The sequence below is a fragment of the Oryctolagus cuniculus genome, chromosome 1, assembly GCF_051225735.1.
Source record: "Oryctolagus cuniculus isolate XC-2025 breed Fujian yellow rabbit chromosome 1, ASM5122573v1, whole genome shotgun sequence".
Lineage (NCBI taxonomy): Eukaryota > Metazoa > Chordata > Mammalia > Lagomorpha > Leporidae > Oryctolagus > Oryctolagus cuniculus.
Window position 1 is genome coordinate 52531637 of NC_142867.1, and position 24068 is coordinate 52555704.

The window sequence follows — 24068 nt, forward strand, 5'->3', positions numbered from 1 at the left end:
TCAAAAGCCAAATGACAAGTGTTCATCCAAGAATAAAACATGGCACTAGCTTTATAAAGTACCCTTCCCATTCTTAAACAGCAACAATCACATTTCTCTGCTCAAGTTTCAAAATATTTTTGGTATTTCCTGATGGTGTTTAAAAGGAACACACACCTCTAGATATACAACAAATGTTACATTAAATTCTACTAACTTTAGCAGGCAGTCCAATATAGAACTGCAATTCAGGAACAACAGTGCAGAGAAAATGACTTTATTAAAGGAACCAAAAGATCAATATTCCAGTTTGCTTTGCCACTTAATACAACATGACTTAGGAAAATATAATTTCCCTAAACCTCTGCTTTCTTATCTATAAAACTGGCTGCCCTGCAAAAGCCTCATAGAACTGTGAGGAAGAGAGTTAACAATGCTAAAGTCCTCAAGATTCTACAGAAATTATATTTTTAAAAAGACTATAGAGATTACCATAAAAATTGTATCTCTTAATGACTGATTACCAGTGATGTTTTTCTCTTCTATTTTTAAGTTTGTTTTAAATTGGCATTCTTGCCCGGCGCCGCGGCTCAATAGGCTAATCCTCCACCTAGCGGCGCCAGCACACCGGGTTCTAGTCCCGGTCAGGGCGCCGGATTCTGTCCCAGTTGCTCCCTCCCCCCCTTCCAGGCCAGCTCTCTGCTGTGGCCCAGGAGTACAGTGGAGGATGGCCCAAGTGCTTGGGCCCTGCACCCCATGGGAGACCAGGAGAAGCACCTGGCTCCTGCCTTCAGATCATCGCGGTGTGCCAGCCGCAGCGTGCCGGCCGCGGTGGCCATTGGAGGGTGAACCAACGGCAAAAGGAAGACCTTTCTCTCTGTCTCTCTCTCTATCCACTCTGCCTATCCAAAAAAAAAAAAAAAAAATTGGCATTCTAATTGCTTTTATAAAAAGACTAAGAAAATTATAACCCTTAATTATAAAGACAAAATTCTATACTGATATACTATAGTATCTCTTCCATAGATTATCTGAACTTTAAATAACCTCCAGTTTAAAATGTTTTATTTATTCCTAATATCTTTCCTTTTCAGTAACAATGTAAGAGAAGATAAATAATTTTAAAAACTCAATTCAAAACAAAGCCTGTGTAAGATTCATAAGATGCAAGAATCAAACCCACACAAAACTCACTTGTTCAGATGCTTTCTAGCAGCAGGGAGGCCAGACATTTCTTCGTTCAGTACATATTTCTTAGTTCCCATGCAGTAGTTCTCTATATACTCTGCCCAATGTAACTGCCGTACATCAATATTGAAGGTCTACATTGACAAACATTTCACGTTACTTTCCTGAGTAGTTTTTTCCCTACTGTCAAAAATTTACTTTTTTCTAGAGGCTGATTCCAAATGACATAACTACAAAATAGTTAAATGTGGAATTAACTTTTTAAATCTTACTGCTAGTCAGGAAAGAAGTTCTTATTTTTATTTCATACTTTTAATTAAAAACAAGCATTTGTGGGGCTGGTGTTAGGGCACAGCACGTTAGGCTGCCACTGGTGATACCACCACCATCCCCTACTGGAATGCAGCTTGTGTCCTGGCTACTCCACTTCCTATCTAGCTCTTTGCTCCTGGAAAAGCATCAGGAGATGGCTCAAGTGCTTGTGCCCCTGCCACTCACATGGGAGATTAAGATGGAATTTCAGGCTCTTGGCTTTGGCCTGGCCCAGTCCTGGGCCTTTGTGGCCATTTAGAAAATTAATCCAGATTGAAGATAGCTCTCTCTTTTCTTTTCTTTTTTCTCCTTCTTTCTCCTCCCTCTCTTCTTTCCTTCCTCCCTCTCTCCCTCCCTTCCTCTCCCTCTCCCTGTCATTCTGCCTTTCCAATAAATAAATAAATCTTAAAAAAAAGTCTGACTATAATCTGGGAACTCATGTCAGCATTTAAAGAGGAATATGTTAAAAATAAGGAGAAAGAAGCTCACTTTTTAAAAAAAAAAAAAACAAAAATCTTACTGCGTAAATCAATCTACATGTTTCCTCACTACTTGATGTGTGTACACATGTTTATTTCTAGGTGCTTTCTATCTGCAGTCTTCCCTTGTTTTCTATATATCCTGTATATCATATAACAAAAAAATTTAAATTTCAAACTAGCAGAGCGCAAAATGTGCAATGGTAAAAAAATAGAAAAATATGTGAAAAACAATTTGAGAGGTTTTTCTTAGAACTTAGAGAAAACAGTATTTGGAGAAAAACTGCAGTAAGAACTTAACATTTTCTTTAAACTGGAACTTAGGGGCAAAAGAGAATCAACAGTTCAATCATACTTTGAAAATGCCTTTGCCACTCTCTAATACTAACACTACAAAACGAAAGATAAAACAATTTATTTCACCAACAATTAATAAAATTGAAGCTTTAATGAGGGATCATAAAAATATCAATGACTTACTTATAGCATAATAGCTGTGGAAAATATATAATTATTTCTCAGGTTGCTAATGGTTCTCTAATTAATGTACTTGCCTTTTTGTCTTCAGGGTTTAGTTGATTCATTAACATATTCACATTGTCAGTATTCCAAACCCAAGAATTACTTGTGAAATATTCAAGAAACACCATAGCTTTGTGAAGACGAGTTATTGTTTTCATCATCCTGTATTATGAGAAACACGAACAGATCCATATTTTGCAGGGATTAGGAAAATCCCATCACCACCCAGTGTATCAGTTTCCAAGACACAGACATTAACATGGAAATTGTAATAAAAAAAATCAATAAATGTACAAAACCAGCAGGGAATAAGAATATTTCTGCATCTTGGGAGACATTTTGTAAATTCAAAGTGAAAAAAGAATTTAGAAGCAGCAGCAAATTAATTTAATATTGTTTAAATAGTTTTGCTGACATACAGAACTAATTCTCAAAGGATTTGTAATACCCTCAAGGTCAAATTTTCTGTATGAAATACTGAGCAAATAGATTGAAATAGATCCAATTAGTTTTCTCTTGCTTTTTGTTCCTTAAACTGCATGTTAGTTCCACTGCATTTACTAAGACTCCCTGTGTGTTCATAACACATTGTGTGTGTATTATAATCCCAACTCTTCAGCATCACTGAAGCGAAACATACAGAAATATTCGTTTGCCATTTTGTCAACTCTATTTTTTAAATGAAACCACAAAATTTCTCCTTAACACTAATTGGCGCCACTCTTGATCATGTGGACGTGCTGTGAAATCAATGACTCAAGTAGAAAACTTCTTGAAATAGATGTTAACTCATCTCCTCATGCCTTACCAATTTGTCTACTTAGAAATAAGAGAGCGTGATACTTTTTTGCTTTTTCAAAAAAGGGCAAAAGGCCTTAGTCTTTAAGCCTGTCATTTTATATATCATGGCTTACTGTAAGTCATTGATATCATAACACCAACCCGAGCAGTAACATCTATATCATAACAATTACCTACGGTTAAGTAGGGAAAGGGAAGAAACAACTTTGTGAAACAAAACACACATCAAAACAATCCCAACTTCTGAAAATAGAAAAATAATTTGTAGAGAAATATTTAAAGAGAATTCCATTTATATTTCCATAATAAGGATTAGCATAATATGTGGTTCAGAAAACCCCCAAATAGGAGCTTTCAGTAATGGGGGACAGAGGAAAAATTACAACATTAGAAATGGAGGAGAGGGAACAAAACAGTTACATTTACTAAGAAATTCAATCCATTTAGAAAGAAACCCTGAATCCAGAACACTGGAAAAAAATGAGGCAATATGGACAACAATAAGGAAAAACTATATTTCATCCATTAAAGTAATTCCAAAATAAAACCTCCATTAAATATGAGAAGAATTCTCAAGCATCAAAAGCTCTACCTGAACAGGAATAGTTCGTACAGAGAGAAAGCACTTTGTAGGGTGAAGACAGGGAGAGGGAAGGTTTCTGCTTTTAACAGAAATTAGGCAATTTTTTTCTAAAAAAAAAAAGTAACAGATTTGTAACTAAATCAATATATACTGTATCATGTCTAGGATAGTATACTTGATTCTCTCTGTCACACATACACACAACTTTTCCATTATATTTCTTATAAAAAAGTTTTTCCCTGACTCCTTTACCATGGATAATTATTACCTAATCTTCAGGTTCATTCAAGTGGCAGAACAGCCTTAAAAATCAATCCTGATGGGGCCGGTGCTGTGGCAGAGCGGTTAACGCGCTGGCCTGCAGTGCCGGCATCCCATGTGGGTGCTGGTTCGAGACCCGGCTGCTCCACTTCCAATCCAGCTCTCTGCTGTGGTCTGGGCACACATGGGAGACCTGGAGGAAGCTCCTGGCTTTGGATCAGACAGCTTTGGCCGTTGCGGCCAACTGGAGGAGTGAACAAGTGAACCAGCGAATGGAAGACCTCTCTCTCTCTGCCTCTCCTCTTTCTGTGTAACTCTGACTTTCAAATAAATAAATAAATCTTTAAAAAAAAAAATCAATCCTGATTCAGCCATTCAAAAATTACTTGTAATAAACTGGGGGGGCACTATGGCATAGTAGGTAAAGCTGCTGCCTGCAGTGCTGGCATCCCATATGGGTACCAATTAGAGTCCTGCTGCTCCACTTCCAATCCAGCTCTCTGCTATGGCCTGGGAAAGCAGTAGAAGATGGCTTGCACCCGTGTGGGAGACCCGAAAGAAGTTCCTGGCTCCTGGCTTCGGATCAGCGCAGCTCCGGCCGTTGCAGCCAACTGGGGAGTGAACCAGCAGATGGAAGACTTCTCTCTTTGCCTCTCCTTCTCTCTCTGTGTAACAGTGACTTTCAAATAAATAAAAAAATCTTAAAAAAATAAAAAAAAACTGGGGGTGAGAGGGAGAGAAAATTTCAAAAGCCATTTATACTTATATACAGGGGGGCTTCAAAAGGTTCATGAAAAAGTGGAATTAAATAGCAAGTGTATTTTCTGTGAGTTTCTTGAAGACCCCTTGTATATATGTGAAATTTACAAAATATTTTGAGGCAACAAATATATCTGATTGAATTATGGATATAATAAAGAAACTTAAAACTGTGCCATCACTCTTTTGTTAACATTTTTTTTTTTTAATTTTTTGCCAGGCAGAGTTAGACAGTGAGAGAGAGAGATAGAGAGAGAGTTATAGACAGTGAGAGAGAGACAGAGAGAAAGGTCTTCCTTCCGTTGGTTCACTCCTCTAATGGCCGCTACGGCCAGTGCTGCGCCGATCTGAAGCAGGAGCCAGGTACTTCCTCCCAGTCTCCCACGTGGGTGCAGGGACCCAAGCACTTGGGCCATCCTCCGCTGCCCTCCCGGGCCACAGCAGAGAGCTGGACTGGAAAAGGAGCAACCGGGACTAGTACCTGGCGCCCCAACTGGGACTAGAATCTGGGGTGCCCGTGCTGGAGGCAGAGGATTAGCCAAGTGAGCCACGGCGCCAGCCTCTTTTGTTAACATATTATAGAGCAAATGCTTGTGACTATACTGCCACGTACGCTGTGAGTTATTTCTTTATTCTTTGTTATGGCAACCTGCAAAAACTAATCACAATCCTTTAAGAGTGAGGTAAGACATTAATGGTCATCTAGTCCAGGGTTTCTCAAGCTTGGCACTTAGATATTTGGAGTCAGATCATATAGTGTAGAGGGGAAGATGCTTGGCAGCACCTTGGCCTCCAACCATGAGACACCCATCACACCCTTCCCCCAGCAGTGTTAACTAGATACCTTCAAATATCATCAAATGTCCCTGGCTGTGAACTAGACATGAAAAGCAGCAGGTTCAGAGTAGTTAAGCTAAATAACAACAACAACAAAAAAAATCCAAGATCATGAAGCCAGTTTTTTAGATGTCATTTTTAACAGTAAGGAAATACCTACTGTATTTTAAGAGCCAGAGAAAATAATTTGTATTGTTTTTGTATGCAACAATACTATGATTTTTAGTACCCAATGACTATTTTAAAAGAATTCATATGAAATGTATCCGTAGCACTTTGTAAAATTATGTCAAGATATACAGCAAGTTAATTTGTATCTAGCTGACATTCAGAGAAAGGTAAATGTGTAAAATGAACATCATGACATACATGAATTTACTATAGAATTAGGCTTTATATGATGGCCCCAACATATGGTGTGAAGTATAGCACCCAGGCTCAGTCAATAACTGACCAAATCAAATAATACAAATTGTAAAACTTCATTCTCAATGTTCATAAAATTGCCCAAATAAAACATCTTTATGTCCCTGCTACTTTTAGACAATATGCTCCCAGAGATCAAGGCTCACTCCTCCTTGGATACTTAGAAAGCACCACACAAGACAAACTTCAGGGATAAAGATTTTCTATGTGTTGTTTTCTAGATTTTAATCTCTAAAGGTGGTAACTATGATATTATATTATCTATAATATTGTCTCCCATTCGACATGCTCACCTCCAAAGTCACCTTGACCACATTCCCTGCAAGAGTTGAAAGCAATTTCTAACCAACAGAATAACACAGAAGTGATATTGTGTGACTACCAAAGCTAGGTCAGAAAAGGTGATACAGCTGTCTGGCTTGTTCACTACAATACTCTTTCTTAAAGCCTTCAGTCACCAGTGTGCTGTCCAATTCCTCCTGAAGCTGCTACACTGTGAAGAAGCTCAAGAAAATTCAAACTATCCATGTGCAGAGACCACATGGAGAAAGTTGCCGAGCCACCAGAGCTCTCTGCACCCTTCTCCCTATTACCATTCTTTCAACTGTGCACACAATCGGACTACAGCCACTTGAAAGAACCTGAGCCAGAATCATCCAGCCAAGCCCTTCCAGAATTCCTGATCCACAGATGTACCACATAAATAAAACGTTTTAAAACATTACATTTGAGGTGATTCTTTACACAACATAGATAATAGTAACAGATCTTAAGACTGGGGAATAAAAGGCTGTTACAATCAAAACCAAAAACACATAGTATTGGTCTTAGGGTCTGGTGAAGGATAAAATCTGTAAGACCTTTGAGAAAAACATTAGTGAAAACTGGAAGGGCAGGAAAACAAAGTTGGTGGAAGCTTTAAAGGGATCTGAGGAAGCTGTTGGTGAGGTAATACAGAAGACAGAAACTGAAGGCAGTAAACTCAATGATCTGGCCAAGATTTCCTGAAAGAAAATTTCAAAATTTCCTGAGAGAGGGCAAAGATAGTCTTTAGAAGAGAACTAGCTGCATTTGGAGGAAATGTAAAATTCCAGCCTAGAATCTTCCAAGAAAGTCAGCTTTTCACTGGTACAACAAAACACCTGACCCAAGCTACTCGAGAAGGAAAGGGAGGCTTATTTCCGTTTGGAGGCTAAAATCCAAATGGCATAAGGCAGGTGCTGCTGAAGGTCCTGGGGTAGACAGCAGAGCACACTGAGGAAGGATCACATGGCAAGCCAGGAAGCAGAGACTATTTGGGGCCAACTCGGACTTTACAACAACCCTTTCCAGAGAGCTACCTTCCCAGAGCCACGCCCCCAATGCCTAAGGTCTCCTTCCATTAGGCCTCCCAGACTAAAAGTTTCGCCACCACCCAAGAGCACCACCCTGGGGACCAAGCCTTTAACACACAGGACTTTGGAGGACATTCAACACCGAAACCACAACAGATGGTTGCGGAACACAAATCAATTCCAGGGTAGGGACGTAGAATTCATTAAGACTTTACAAAGACCCAGGGTAGCGGCTGCTAGAACTCTGAGACAAAGGCTCTCTCCAGATCTTACAGATAAGACAAAATGGAAATTCTATAGATCTGAAATCCATAGCAACTTCATATGGGACTCAAGCTAGTGAATGGCTTATAGCAAAAGATGAGAGTATGGCTTTGGTGTGAACAGCATGGATTGCCTCAAGACAGATATTCCTGAAGCCCATATAATTTTTAAAGCAATCTTATCAGTATTCATGTAAAGGGAAAGAAACAGTACAAAATAAAAAGAAATTGTTTATCAGTGATAAGCGGACCATTACCTAAACACCAAAACTAGTCTACCACTTGTTATTGTAAATAAGGTTTCATTGGAACACAGTCATGCTCATTCATTTAGACTCTCTATGGCTTCTTTCATTCTTTAACAGCAGAACTGAGTAGCTGCAACAGAAATCATATGGTCCACAAAGCCTGAAATATTTACCATATGACCCTTTCCAAGAAAAGTTTGCCAGAGGCCAGCACTGCGGTGTACCAGGTAAAGCCGCCAGCCACAGGCACCCTATATGGGCACTGGTTCAACTTCTAGCTGCTCAATTTCCCAACCAGCTCCCTTCTAATGGCCTGGGAAAAGCAGCAGAAGATGGACAAAATGTTTGTGCCCCTGCCACTTACATGGAAGACCCAGAAGAAGCTCCTGGCTCCTGGCTTCAGCCTGGTTCTTCCCTTGCCCTCGTGACCACTTGGGGGTCAATCAGAGGATGGAAGATCTCTTTCTCTCTCTGACTCTGAAACTCTGAATTTCAAGTAAATCCTTTAAAAAAAAAAAAAAAAGGGAAAAGAAAAACTTGCCAAACTCTGACCTGGACTCCAGAACTTTCATAGGCAGGGAGCAGGCACAATCAGATGTTACTCGGTTATACACACAGGTCATTTTTTAACGCAAAAAGACTTAAGAGGGCAGAGTCAAGAGCTCCCAGAGAGCAGGACTAACCCTAATCAAGAAGCCACCAACATATATGCAATAGGATTCAGAACTAGTATGAACCAGAGTTTAGTGTGCCTCCCATTTTCTCTTTTTGAACAAAATTGCTTAAAGCCATTATCTTAGGTTTGTCTCACTATCATATGCTAGGGATACGTATGGACAGTATACAATTTGTTGCTGTAGTTCACAGATTTTTTTAGATCAGTACTTGAAAAACAGGAGGAGCTATACCTATAAAACCACTACAACAGAACCTTATAGGCAACTCAACCAGAATTAGAGAACCCTGACTTCTGATTCCACAGGGATTCTGTGGGAAAGAAGCAACTATACTTTTCATGTGGGAGGCCTGTTCTGGCCAGAATGTTCACTGTGGCAGATTACACTTCCTAAACCAGTTGTAATAATTATGCCTTTTGTCTAACTTGTTCATTACAACATGATTCTTACCATTCTCTCAATCCTCTTTTCTTAAATCTAGGGATGATTTGTGACTCACTTGGACTAAAAGAATGAGGCAAAGCGATGCTGTATGACTTCCACGTAGATCAGAAAAGGCAATGTATCTTTCACTTTATTTGCTGAAACACTTCCCACTTGAAGTCTTCAGCTGATATGTAAGAAGTCTAATTCGCCTGAGGCTACCACTAGTCCTTGCAAAGAGCCTATAGGGAGAAATCTTGCTGCAACATGAAGAGACATTGTCACTAGTTCCCTGGCTGCTCCACTGGCCCCCACCCTCTACCTCCTCATGGCTCTTTCAGCCTCACTAGACCTCAATCACATGAAAGATCCCAAGCCAAAACTGCCCCACTGATTTTCACTTCTCAAATTCCCAGTCCTGAGAAAAACAATGACCATTGCTGTTTTAAGTCAGTAAGTTTGAAATGATCTGGTAGGCAGCATCATCTACTCTGACTCAGTGATTTGTGGCTGGCCCCCTTTGCTTGTGGAAAGCATTGTGATACATTTAGCCCAGTTTGCTCTTCTCATCTAGTTTTTTCTTTTCTGCCCTAAAATGTACAAATTCGGTTAATATAAAGAAAGCATACATGGCCATCATTTATAAATTTCTGCACACCTTTTAGCAAATAAAGAATGTTGCCAATGGCAAACATTGTGTTTTTTTCAGATCATTCTAGAAAATCTTAGAGGTACTTTCTTACCTATTCTAAAGTTGTTCAATTCAACACCTCTCACATATTCTTATAGTTATTCTTATAGTTAACATATAGGGTTAGGAACATGATGGACAAGTGAATCCACGGAAAATCCCTACGGAGCTCAGATCCTGTAACTGGCAGATACCTCACTTTAATTTTTTGAGCAGTTGATGGAAGTTCTGGAATCAGCATCTTCTTTATATATAAATACTCAAATCCTGAACTCTCCAATCAAAGGCTCCACTGTAATGCTAGTGCAATTAAAAAAAATAAATATCTTTATAATACATTTCACGATAATTACATGGTAGACCGTAGAGAAACATTAAATTTGCAGGATTTCAATGGGGGAAAAAAGATAGAAGAAGGAAAGGCTACAACTATAAGAAAACAGTTTCCATTTGTTATTAACTTTTTTATTTCAAACTATTCCATTCCCAACCTGGAAAATTAGTCAAAAACTGTAATTACAATATTATAAGCTGAATGGGCAGCTGAGATATTTAAAGTAATTAATTTTCTAGAAGTATCCTATTAATTTTCATATGAAACTGCACCATCCATAGGAAGTGAACTATTTAACCCTTAATCCCCTATAAAAACTCACCCCTAGGTCTTTGAGGGGGAGAGGAGAAGGGCTCAATTTCAGCTTATAATAACAATGACAACCTTGATGTAGGACATTTCCTATTGTTGGGAATTTGGAGGATTAATGACCCAGCAAGATGAAAGCTAGGGTCAGCAACCCCAAATATCTCCAATTTCGAAGAAATGTCCTAGCATCCTGATTGTGATTGTGATTAATCAGGTTAGTAATTCTAAAGGTAAAGCTCATGCTAGCGACTTTTCGTCTTTCCAGCAAGCTTCCACCACCTTACCAATACATAGTGTATTTACTGCTATTCTTCTTACCACGGTTTCTGACCTGTCAACCTGAGTGCAAGATCGAGCAATAATGCAGGTACTGTATGTCTGACACCCTTCCAATAATGAAGCAATAGGTTGTTGGAATACAACTTAATATTGGGGCGCCTGAATACTTGGTTTAAAGGATTCATCTTGAAGAAATGATTTAGATAATATCCTGTAGGAAAAATAAGCGTCAAAGCATTTTGAATATTATTTGTTATTCAGAAAAATACCTAGTTAGTCCTAGAATTCAACACATGACAATAATTTATCATCCAAACATTAGAACAAATTAGAGTGACTTACAATGCTACCTGTGCTTTTCTGATAGTCTTATATTCAAGTCTTCTTATTCACAAAAGGCCAGTAAGCCTTATCATAAGCATAAACAAATACAGAGTTAATATGCAGTTTTAGTGTAAGCATGGGTTGTTTAACAGTCAGAGGAACAGATAAGACAGAGCTAGTCACCATTACCTTGGGCTTCTTCCAGTCATCCTGAGGTAGATATCATACAGGAATGCTGGGGCCTTATGGCTTACAGCAATCCAGTAATGATATAAAAGGTGATTGGAGGTTAGATTTACATTGGGCCGTCTGAAGGCCTGTTCGAGAGGATTCCTCTTGAAAGTGGAAATTACATGGTATTCTGAGGAAGAAAAGTTGTGTAACAGCTTTGATAATAACCATGTAATGAAGTTTTGAAAAAAAAAGTCATGTTTGTACAACGCAAAATAGTTTACCAAAGATGTCAGAGTCCGTTCATTAAAAAAACAAACTTTTCTATTCTCAATAGTAGCTAAAAGAATATGGGTATGAGACTGCTGAACTCAAGAGGTTTTCAAACTGCCACTCTTTATGAATTTTAATCTGATGAATGAATTTCTGCTAAAATTCACTCTTAAAAGTCTGTAATGTTTTACCTATGTCAGTTTACAGTGTCACTTTCTACATTTCACATCTCACGATAGCTTCTTTCTTTCTGTTCCTCTTTCCAGATTCTTATTACTGTACTTACTTCAAAAAGAAAAGGAAAATCATCATCCTTTGCTTATGAATAAGTTGCTCAAATTCACATACATTAACAAGCTTAAAACAACTCCAAATTAACTTTTCCTATAATTTATTTAGGGTATACGGTATCAACACAATCAAACCTTGGATCTATGTTAATACTTTAACAGAAATGTATATAGAGATATTCATTAAAAATAAAGCTCAACTTGATTTTTCACTAAAGTTTACAACACAAAGAATGCTTATAAGAAACCTATTTAAAAACACTTCAACAGTCTACTTAAAATAATTATTATAGTTAAAATCACCCTAGATTTGTTTTTCTTACATACTCTAAAGGTCCATCTTTAAATAAAAATATCACAGGAAAAGCCCAGGACAAATATCATAAAATATTTACTTTAAAATCAAAATAGTTCTGTAGAGGTAACAAAAATTACTCAATGAGAGATAAAACGGAACCTATTACTAAATCAAAACACAGTTTATTTTAAATTTGAAATCAACAATTTGTCATTCAATCTTAATAGGCTTTAAGTTATACTATTTATATTTTATATCTAGTGACACACAATACACACTAATGTTATCAATCTGAATTTAGATAGATTAAAAGGTAGTAGAAAATATTCTGACAAAAATATATCCTATTTCCTTCACTTATTCATTTATTTCTCTGGGGACCACTTGATACATCAACTCTTGCTGGAAATGACACTGTCTATGGACAGGCAGGCCTGAGCATGCTCAGCCAGGAGAAAAAGCGCTGTTCCCGTGCCACCCAGACCCATGAGGGTGCTGCAGATGGCAGCTCAAAAACAGCAAGGTCAGAGAAGGGTGGGGTGGGTAAGATATTTCTATATCTGTGAAACATTAACAAGGACCACAAGTCAGTGCTGGTGGCTATTACCTCTAAGATGGCAATAAGAATAAGAATAAACTGGTACCTTAGTAATCTTAATGCCTCATGGGTAGTCTAACGTTAAAAACTCGGTGAACATTTTAAGTTCTTTAAGATCTATTCTAATATTCAAAAGCACAGGTAAAATCATACCAACTTCGCCCCAGTGGAAAGGATTAGTGCTGCCTGTTGTACAATTGTACACCATGATGTTTCTTGGTCTGCAAAGATAAAGATGAAAGCAATGAAACACAAAAAGAGGCTAAACTCATCCAACTTAAATCTTAACAAAATATTTAAGCAGAAAGACATGAGGCTGCCGGGTACCTTTTCTGTACTGAATATTTTTTAAAAATTACCCTTACGGGATTAATTTTTATGTTTGAATAACTACTGACCATTACTACCCTTTCTCCCTCCAACTACCAAAAAATGTATAAAAAACAGATTTTTCTCTTTTCATATTTTTTTGCTTATATTAGCAGGAGTGTGCTTTTAAATGTAAGGAAAACAGTATCAATCCCAGCTTTTCCTATCTCTGCATTTTCAGACACTCTAGCTAAAAAAAAATTCTGGACTAAATTTCCTTTTGTAAAAACCAATGCATATATATAATCACTTCTCTTTTTTAAGATAAAAATGCTGGCTTTAAAAACAAAGGCAGTTTATTTAGAAAAAAAGTTACAGGGAAGTTTGAAGTCTAGGTGTTACCTATCAATGTCAGTATTACCTCAAAAGAACAGTGCTCATGAGTTGATTACAGCTGCTCTAGTGTGCCAAGTTTGACAAGTGTAACCCAATTTCTATGGATTTTTACCTCTACAGGCCAGCTTTACAGTAAGTTTTAGTTTGGATTAAAAAACATCACTGTTGGAGGTACCTCCCCCCATTATTCATCCCTAATGAAGCTGTTCATTCTGCATAGTGTGTGAGAATGAACATCAATCCTTCATATGACTGGACGGTCCTCTGCCACTGCCTGTGATACACCAGTTCTCACAGTTGGCAGTGATACTACCTATACAATGGTATGGCACTATCAGGGCTGAGGAATTAACTTTTTTTTTAGTTTTTTTTTCAACTTTTATTTAATTAATATAGATTTCCAAAGTACAGCTTATGGACTACATTGGCTCCCCCTCCCCCCGATGACTTCCCTCCCACCTGCAACCCTCCCCTTTCCTGCTCTCTCTCCCCTTCCATTCATATCACGATTCATTTTCAATTTTCTATATATACAGAAGATCAGTTTAGTATACATTAAGTAAAGATTTCAACAGTTTGCACCCACATAGAAACACAAAGTAAAAAATACTGTTTGAGTACTAGTTATAGCATTAAATCTCAATGTACAGCACATTAAGGACAGAGATCCTACATGAGGAGTAAGTGCACAGTGACTCCTGTTGTTGACTTTACAAACTGACACTCCTGTTTATGGCATCAGTAATCTCCCTATGCTCCAGTCATGAGTTTCCAAGGCTATGGACGCCTTTTGAGTTCTCCGACTCTTATCTTGTTTAGACAAGGTCATAGTCAAAGTGCAAGTTCTCTCCTCCCTTCAGAGAAAGGTACCTCCTTCTTTGAAGACCTGTTCTTTCCACTGGGATCTCACTCACAGAGATCTCTCATTTAGGTCCTTTTTTTTTTTTTTTTTGCCAGAGTGTCTTGGCTTTCCATGCCTGAAATACTCTCATGGGCTTTTCAGGCGGATCCGAATGCCTTTAGGGCTGATTCTGAGGCCAGAGTGCTGTTTAGGACATCTGCCATTCTATGAGTCTGCTGTGTATCTTGCTTCCCATGTTGGATCGCTCTCCCCTTTATTTATTCTATCGGTGGGTATCAGAAGGCACTAGACTTGTTTATGTGATCCCTTTGACTCTTAGTCCTTTCATTATGATCAACTGTGAACTGAAATTGATCACTTGGACTAGTGAGATGGCATTGGTACATGCCACCTTGATGGGATTGAATTGGTATGTTTCTAACTCTACCATTTGGGGCAAGTCGAGGGCTGAGGAATTAATTAACATTAATCATATCTCCATTTTCCCTTATCAGTTACTATATATATTTAATAAGCGACATTGTCACCTCATATACCTATTAACTCCGGAATACCAGGCTGCCGCAAGACTCGTGTTGACAACTACATCTACAGGAACAAGATCTGCAAGGGCATTGTTGGAGGCACGCATTGTTCGAAGAATTCCTTTCCCTGCCTTTGTTGAAATTAAAAACAACACCTTAAGATATATAAGCAGAAGTGTGTATATATAAAGATAGTATATTAAATAAATCAGAAAGTTTACTTACCGCAATGAACAGACCACTTGGTCCATTAAAGTTATCAATCCATCCCTAATACCAAAAAATTTAAAAAAGGGGAAAACTTAGAAATGTTATGTAACTAGAGATTTACTACTTGAACTCTATAACCATAGATATGTATTTGGTGGTTTTCTTCTAAAAAGTAAAAATCTTGGATGGAGGTCAGAATATTTCTCACTTTCCCAAATTGAAGCAGGGATTGTAAACAATTAAACAAACATTTTCAAGGGCTTACTTACCTACTCTGTCATTAACTCTCTGGAAAGATAATTTTATAAGAAGGAAATTTATGTTGTCAAATATTGTTGCTAAATTAAGTTCATTTGATTTTATGCTATTTATTAATACAGCATCTGTAGACTGGGGTAAAGAGTAAGTCTTCTTCAAATTTACTAATAAAATAGAGGATAACAGAATAATTACCAAAAAAACAAAAGAGATATTATCATTTACTATTATTATGTAAGTCGAGGTTTTTCCCTAAATCCACTAATGTACTGGTTTAGAACCCTTCTATATCATACTATAAGAATTCACAAATACCATGTCACAAAGTTTTGTTTTTACAGCAAGATCACAGAAATGCCTTATACCTTTTTCAGCTTTGTGATCTATTGATCTATATATGGATCTACCTCTTGGAGAGTACTAAAGGGCATACTCTTTTTGGTACTAAAATACAAATGAAATCATGGTCTCCTTTGATTCAAGACACGCCATAGTTTTTAAGTTTCAATTAAGACTTTAAAGATGTTGATTTGTACTTCCATACACTCAGCATAATACTGAAAATAAAAGTACCAATGCATCTCTTCCTGTGAATAGAAAAGAGCTTTGCCATAAGACTTGTAGTAAATAATACATACTTTTAAGTCAAGCTACTGCCAACTCTTTTAAAACAGATGTATGACTTAAAATTCTCAATTCTAATTATTTATAAAGATTTCTAACAACTTACTGGAAAAGGTTCTTTCCAACTGGCACCGACAATTGATGGCCTTACAATCGCCACGTTTAGCTTTGCTCCTTCTTGTTGTACAACATACTCTGCCAACGCTTTCGTGTATATGTACGTATTAGGTCTATCTCCTATCAATTTTGGTGTGATATCATTTACTAGGCCATCATCCATCCACCTGGCAAAAGATTGCACACAAAAGTATTTCTAGATGTTTTACTATAAAAATGAAAAGTCACTTAACTGAACTTTGCACCTTCAGACTATGGTTGACTCAACTGATTAACAATTTTTACTTGAGAAATTGAAGTTTTATTTTCGTTAATAAACTACAGGTCACCAATTCCTTTACCACCCCTTCCTTACCCCCCCCCCCACCACCACAATTCCTTAAATTCTGAAGACCAAGAGCTCTTTCAGAAATCATATGGTACCTAGTAAAACCTAACGGGAATTGATTCATGGTTTTAAAACATCACTTGGTTCAGATGTTCATTCATTCATTTGGTGTGCTACCTGAGATCAAGCTAACGTTATTTCATATTTTATAGTATGTACATAAATTCTATTTCCTTTTTAAAGACCAAATAAATTCCAAAATACACCCAGCCCTAAAGACTTCATATTGGGAATTACAGATCTATATATAACCAAACAAGGCAACATGTTCATTATACACATTTGTAATTAATATACATTTATAATTAATATAAAAGTTCTAATAAGCCAAATACTTAAGGAAAATCTTCAAAATTACATGCCCTCACTAGCAATATTAACAAATACTTGGATCAACAATAAAAATAAATTGAATCATGCTATAAAAACTTCATTAGCGGGGCCAGTGCTATGGCACACTGGGTAAAGCTGCCCCTGCAGTGCCAGCATCCCATATGGGTGCCAGTTCAAATACCAGCTGCTCCACTTCCAATCCAGCTCTTAGCTATGGCCTGGGAAAGGCCCAAGTCCTTGGGCCCCTGCACCCTCGTGGGAGACCCAGAAGGAGCTCCTGGCTCCTGGTTGGCGCTATTCTGGCCATTGCAGCCATTTGGGGAGTGAACCAGTGGATGGAAGACCTCTTTCTCTCTCTGCCTCTCTGTAACTCTACCTTTCAAATAATAAATCTTTAAAAAAAAACTCCATTAGCAACCTATGATAAAATCATAAAAATTCCTCCAATTCTCAGTATCTATGAAGAAATGGTGTACTTGGATTATCTGTCAAAGAATGAGATACTAGGTGATGTCTATGGTTCTTTCCCAGACTAAATTTCTGATTCGGGTAAGTACTTGTTTTCAGACACTTTTTTTTTTTTTTAAGATTTGTTTGTTTGAGAGGCAGAGTTACAGGGAGAGAAAGGGAGACAGAGATTGGTTTTCCATCCACTGATTCACACCCTAAATGGCTGTAATGGCTAAAGCTGGGCCGATACTAAGCCAGGAGCCAAGAGCTTCTTCTGGGTCTCCCTGTTACTCTATGTGGACAAGTAAGTTCAGTATACTGTCACACTCTAATGATTCTCAAAATGAGAAAGAAGCTTTATAAAGTGAAGATTATCAAGATAAATATCCTTGCAGTAGGCATTATGGCACAGCAGGTTAAGCCACCACTTGGGACCACTGACCCTCGTGAGAGTGCCTGAGATTGAGTCCTGCCTCTGTTTCTGATCCAGCTTTCTGCTAATGAGCACCCTGAGAGGCAGCAGATGATGGCTCCAGTTCTTGCATTCTTGCCATCCATGTGGGAGACCTAGATAGAGTTCCTGAATCCTGGGGCTTTAGCCTCAGTCAAATCTGGCTACTGTGGGCATTTGGGGAATAAACTTGAAGATGGAAGATCTCTACCTCTGTCACTCTGCCTTTCAAATAAATAAAAATTTTTAAAATTTATTTTGTATTTAAAATTACTTTTCTTATGTGGGGAAAAAAGAATATTCATTAAACTGAAGGGAAATTACTACTCAAGTTAGAAAAAATTTAACAGTAGGGATGAGTTTTGAAAAACAGAAGGATAGCTGATACATGGAAAAAAAACAAAGAAAACAAAACAAAAACACCTGCTAAACTAAGGAGAGATGTTAGCCAGTAAGCCCGTCACTGGAGTGAATTTACAGAGCAAACCCATGAATTTCCTAAAGTTATCTACTACCTAGGTTTCTTTGTAAGCATGGAAAAAGAGATACAGAATTAGGTTATAAGCTCTTCCTCAGTTCCTTCCGTGTTTACAAACACTAATGCATTATTAAAAACTAAAATGCAGGCCGGCGCCGTGGCTCACTAGGCTAATCCTCCACCTTGCGGCGCCGGCACCCCAAGTTCTAGTTCCGGTCGGGGCGCCAGATTCTGTCCCGGTTGCCCCTCTTCCAGGCCAGCTCTCTGCTGTGGCCAGGGAGTGCAGTGGAGGATGGCCCAAGTCCTTGGGCCCTGCACTCCATGGGAGACCAGGAGAAGCACCTGGCTCCTGCCTTCGGATCAGCGCGATGCAACGGCCGTTGGAGGGTGAACCAACAGCAAAGGAAGACCTTTCTCTCTGTCTCTCTCTCCCACTGTCCACTCTGCCTGTCAAAAACAAAAACAAAAACAAAAACAAACAAAAAAAAAAAAACTAAAATGCTTCATTAACACCCACACTCAACTTTCCCAGAGATATTACACACATCTGTCTACTAACCTAGGATAAAACGAAGTAGATATTTAGAATCGCCTGAGAAACTGAGTCAGAAATAAGAAACTGCTAGAAGAATATCTGGGTGACTTTCCATTCTAATTAATTTTTACAAGCTCTGTTTCCTCCTAATGATTAACAGGAAATCCTCAAAGGAAAGGACTTGAGTATTATTTCAGGAGAAAGAAAGGGATGGTAACTAAGGAGTCCAAAGTAGTTAGACTCAAAAAAACAAAACAAAAAATCAAAACGAGTCAAAAAATAAAATAAAATAAAAAAACAAAGACAAAGTATTTAGACTCCCTGAGAAGAAAGGAGACTTAGGGGAGACAGAGAAGAATAAAGGGAGAAAAGTCTGCAGAGATTTTCTGTGAGGGTTAACAAGCATGTGCAGATAAGTTGGACTGACATATTTCTGTAATTGTAAAAATGTTTTTTTCCTTCTTGGTGTGACACTGTTTATTTCACTTGTTCAGAAATGAGAATGGGGATGTGGTCTATGCATACGTCACTTAATCGCCATCCACCAAACACTCACAAACAGTTTTAATGTAATAATTCTAGTAGAATCCCCATCCTCAGAAAGATGATAAACAGTAAAACAAGCAGTATGAATTTAGGAATTTAGGACTATACTACTTCAATTCCCTAATAATGAAAGGTCCCTCTGATAGATGTGCTCCAATGAAGAAGAAAAAGGATAATCCATAATAAATGGAACTTGCTATTAAATAGGTGGTCATTGGTCTCCACAGGTATTTCTGGATAAATAATTGATTCCCTGGAAAATAAAAGTCCAAAGATTATGGATGAAAAAGCTGTCCAAAGTCCTTCCTCCAACCATTATACCTGGTTAAAAAAGTGAAAGCCCATACTGACTTCACCAGTACTCAGATATAAATCTCTTAAATGCAAATGACACAGTAGATATAAAATCATTTGTTGAATAAACAGATCAATGTGTATATGCGTATGTATGTGTATGTATTTGTGTGCATCTGTGCAGAGAGGAAAAAGAGGAAGGAAGGGATGAAGGAAGGAAGGAGAGATATAAATAGCTTAGATCTGACATTTTGGATTAAAGCAAATTTATACAAATTTCAAACAAACATACTCTAAAGAATCAATCAGCTTCTTGGGGTCTACAGGGGGTGGATATACTACTTCATCAATATGCTTTCGATTGCAGTAGGCATATGCTGTAGATACATGCATGAACACCTCCAAGTTCTTCATTTGTTGTGCAAGGAGAATAAGCTGTCTTGTAGCAATCACATTTAACTGAACAGCATCTCTGCGAAGACAAAGTGACAATGAAAAAGCTGTTATTTTTTTCAGCTATTAAAAAATTCTATTTCCATTAGAGAGGTAGAGAGGTGGAGGGAGAGAGAGAGAGGGAGAGAGGGGGAGAGAGAGAGAAATTTTTGTTTCTTTACAACTTATGCTTTAGCTCTTACTTTATGTGTTTTATTTCAGTATGACGTACATTCACGCTATCCGCTATATTTTGAAAGATATTTTCTAAGTATAAAGTAAGCTTCACTGTAAGGTTTAAAAAACAAATGTACATATTAAAAGACTGAAGTTACCCAGAAATCATTTACAGATAATTTCAGCCTTCAGTGTCACACAAACATTTTGAAGTCTAGCATGACAAGTTTCTTGATTTCTGAAAGCATCATCTTCTAAGATATGGATATGCCACAAGGAAAAAAAAGAGCAGCTAAGGAAATTTAAAGTGCTTAGGCTGAGTTACTAACAAGGGTCAAAGAGCTAAAGTAAACTCAGAAACACGACGATGTATTAACTAATTAAGTGAGATTAAGTTTATTTCCCTCTTTGTAGCAACTACTATTAACACCTTAAGAATTCCTTAAAAATTCAAAGGAATATTATAATAAAACTGGTACACTTGTTCTAAGATGTATATGTAAGACCCTAGAACAATCCAAACATTCCCTTCTAGGAAGTTATATAAAGTAAATCATTCAACAAAAGCAGAAATATATAAGCAGAAAAGTAATCAATGAAGCATCACCTAATAATAACAAAAGCCTGGTGAGCCCAAATATTCATTATGAATGAAATGGCCCAATAAGTCAGTATTTTATCATAATGAAAGAGTATGGCCATCAAAAAATAATCATACTAAGACTAAAAACATTAAAAATCTGGTACAAATAATACCAAAATATGCACACATTATGATGTGAAGCAGGATTAAGGACAAGGCACTGGAATCATAGGTTCAAATATAGGCTTTTCAGGTCCAAATCCTACTTTTCTGGTAGGATGGCAAGTTATTCTAGCACTCAGGCCTCTGTTTCCTCACCTATAAATGGGAACAATAATGGACTCTGCCTCAGAGGCAGGGTTGTGGAATGGCGGGCTAAGCTGCTGCCTGCAACACTGACATCCCATATGGGCACCGGTTCAACTTCTCGCTGCTCTACTTCTGATCCAGCCCTCTGCTAATGTGCTTGCAAAAGCAGTGGAAGATGGTCTAAGAACTTGGGCCCCTGCCACCCATGTGAGAAACCTTTGGGATGAAGTGCCTGGTCCCTTACTTTGGCCTGGCACAGCCTACGCTGTTGCAGCCATTTGGGAAGTGAACTGGTAGATGGAAGACAGATCTCTCTCTTTCTCTCTCTCTCTCTCTTTCTCTCTCTCTCTATGCCTTTCAAATAACTAAATAAATGTTTAAAAAAAAGGACTCTACTTATTAAAATTTGTATAAAAGCAACCCATTAAGTCCCAAGTTTTCAATTCTGTGAATATTTCAGTGACATATTTATTTCAATTCATGTATTTATTGCTCAGTTTTAAGTCTTTATAAGTTTCTTTATATACAGGATGATGGGACATAAACAGAATTGAAATAAACAGGTTGCAAGCATTAAGATTATTCCTCAATATAGTTCTGAAACAGGGAGTCAATAAATACTACTTAAGGTAATACAATGGGGGGTAGTGTCTGCTTCTTTATACTAAACTTTGTTCACAGCTTATTTTTTAAAAATGGTTGATCAAAAGATCTATTATATAGCATAGTGACTGATTATAAATAACAACCTTAACTATTGCTAATAGATAACGAATTTTCTCATCAAAAATATGCAATGCATGTTAATTATAACAATGTACACATATTTGAAAATATGCTGTGCATGACATATACAATTTTTATCAATAAAAAAAACTGAAATGGGGAAAGGGTTGAAATACTCAGTATCAATGATAAAACTGGCAAGGTAGTATACTGCTGTTAACACTATAAACCAACACAACTGATCTGAAAGAAACTAGGGGAACATACCAGAATTACAGAAAGTACATATTTATTAATCTAGTTAGCCTATTGAAATTAATTCTAGAGGAAAAATTTATTCTCTTAAAATTCCCTAAGTTTGTTATACTAAGTGATTATATAAACTGTGGTTGTATCAACATGATGGAATATCAAATCACTAAAATTTTAAGTATGAAAAAGCAGAAATATGGAAATTATTTCTATATTAAATATAAAAATAAAATCAGAGAGTCAATAGTCACAATTATGTAAAACAATATATATTCAAACAAGAACAAAAGAAAATTTTAAAGATGGAAATCGTTTTGAGTACTTTCCAAAATTCTTATACTTTCGATATTCAAGAAGAAAAAAAAAATCCAACTATTCTTTCAAAACACCAGGTGAGGTCAGAGATAGAATCTGGTTCACCTGACTGTAAAGTAGTGCTTTGATTGCTATCTCGTTTGCAAAACAATGGGCATAGGGAGGGTAGTGTTTTGAGAGGGGTATACGGAAAATATTCTATTACAGGTTCCTGAGGACAGGATAAAGTGTTCTGGGTCACCAGGAACAAGGAATAACTCAGGTGAGAGGGAGAGAGAGATAAAGAGAGAGAAAGGGAAAGAGAGAGAGAGAAACTATGTCATCACTGCCTTTTAAAAAAAAAGTAATAGTGTTTAACATCCTATGGGAACATAACAGAAGAAACAATTTTTTCAAAGAAATAATTGGACTGGAGTATTAGAATTATGGGTTTTTCTTTTTTTTCTTCTCTTATCTCAATTGAGGGAGAAAAAAATATTCAGGTAGAAATCCATCAAGAAAGACATTTCAGAGTGGATCCAGTCCACTAGATTGCTATGAATTGTGCAATTTTCTTTTACATTCATAGAACAATGGGGATAGAGAGAGTAATGTTGGGGAAAGTACACAGGATATTCTGTTACCTGTTCCTGAAGGTAGTAACAGAGTTTCTGGGTCAGTGAAAATAAGGAATAACTTGAAAGCCTTACCTCTCCCAACCCCATTTTGTTCCTAAGAGCCGAAACCTAAAGCTATTTTGTGCTCACATCAGTATCTCTTCCCAGCTAGTTAACTTCACCCTGTTTTACCTTAATCCAATTTCTACTCCATGAAACTTTAGGCTGAGACCCTGACATGTTTGACCTGAAAGCATTTAACAAAAATACTGTTCTCATTATGTTTTGGTTATATGGAGTTATAAACGCATGGCTTTTGTCAGACGGGTACAAAATGGGCAAATCTTTTTAACAGTCCTTCATTAATGCGGATATAGAAACCAATTTCAAAATTCTAACAAATGGGAAAAAAAACCCTCAATTTGAACAGCTAAATAAATTTTCATGTAGAACAAAATTCAATAGGCATTCTGGGTTTTTCAAAATCTATGCTGATAATAATTCTAGATTCTTTAAACCAGAGAGCTCACAAACGTGGCATAACAAACGCCTGGGAGGGAAGGGGCGAAGAAGGAGAAAGAGGGAGGAGAGCATAAGAGAGAGACAGAGAGGAGATGAGGTAGGGAGGAGAGGAGAAAGAGGAGCAGAGAGAGAGACGACAGGGGGAGAGAGCAGAGAGCGCAGAGAGAGAGAGAGAGAGAGAGAGAGAAGAGAAGAGAGACAGGTGTTCAGAACAGGTCCTTTTAAAACTTTGCAGGAGGGCGGGCAGGAAAGCAGGAGCAGCAAATCCCATTAGGATGGGGGTGGAGCTTGACACCGGTGGTTGGGCCATGTGGCCACCTGGCTTCCAGCAATGGTGGCAGGGGCTAGAGCCTATGATGGTGTCGGGGTGTAGATCGCTCCATTGATAAAACTGCGCCACTTTCCTAACAGAAACCACATTTTAAATATGTTTCCAAGGCCATTGTGAGACAGTTTCTTTTCTATTCTCCTCACCATTGCCTGGATTAGATCTCATCACCTCTATGACCACTTTAAAAAAAAAAAACAAAACCTTACAATCCATACATATATGTTTTGGGACCACTAAATCAAACTGAAGCAGAAGACCCAGTTATCTATAATTTCAAAAATATCTCCAAAGTTGTTTCTAATAGCAGTGGCTTAAAGTGTGATCCAAGATCCAATAGCAACTAAATCATACCAAAGACTCTTGTGAACAAATAAAGATTCTGGGATATCAT

The 24068-nt window shown here is 37.5% G+C and overlaps 1 protein-coding gene across 7 annotated transcripts in view; it reads right to left on the reverse strand.

Moving 5' to 3' along the window:
- Positions 1-24068, reverse strand: part of FAR1 (fatty acyl-CoA reductase 1) — a 61926-nt gene that overhangs the window by 2752 nt on the left and 35106 nt on the right. For 2 of the 7 annotated variants that reach the window (XM_002708822.6, XM_070073164.2), the window contains 8 exons: positions 19727-19906; positions 15949-16126; positions 14976-15020; positions 14763-14881; positions 12813-12880; positions 11219-11390; positions 2513-2642; positions 1174-1301 (listed from right to left, as the gene is read on the reverse strand). In XM_002708822.6, coding sequence (XP_002708868.1) covers positions 1174-1301; positions 2513-2642; positions 11219-11390; positions 12813-12880; positions 14763-14881; positions 14976-15020; positions 15949-16126; positions 19727-19906 — 1020 coding nt within the window. Of the gene's footprint in view, positions 1-1173; positions 1302-2512; positions 2643-9982; positions 11391-12812; positions 12881-14753; positions 14882-14975; positions 15021-15948; positions 16127-19726; positions 19907-24068 lie in introns of all 7 variants that reach the window. The other 5 variants (XM_008266441.5, XM_051851707.3, XR_016218635.1 and 2 more) reach the window with 4 other exon arrangements.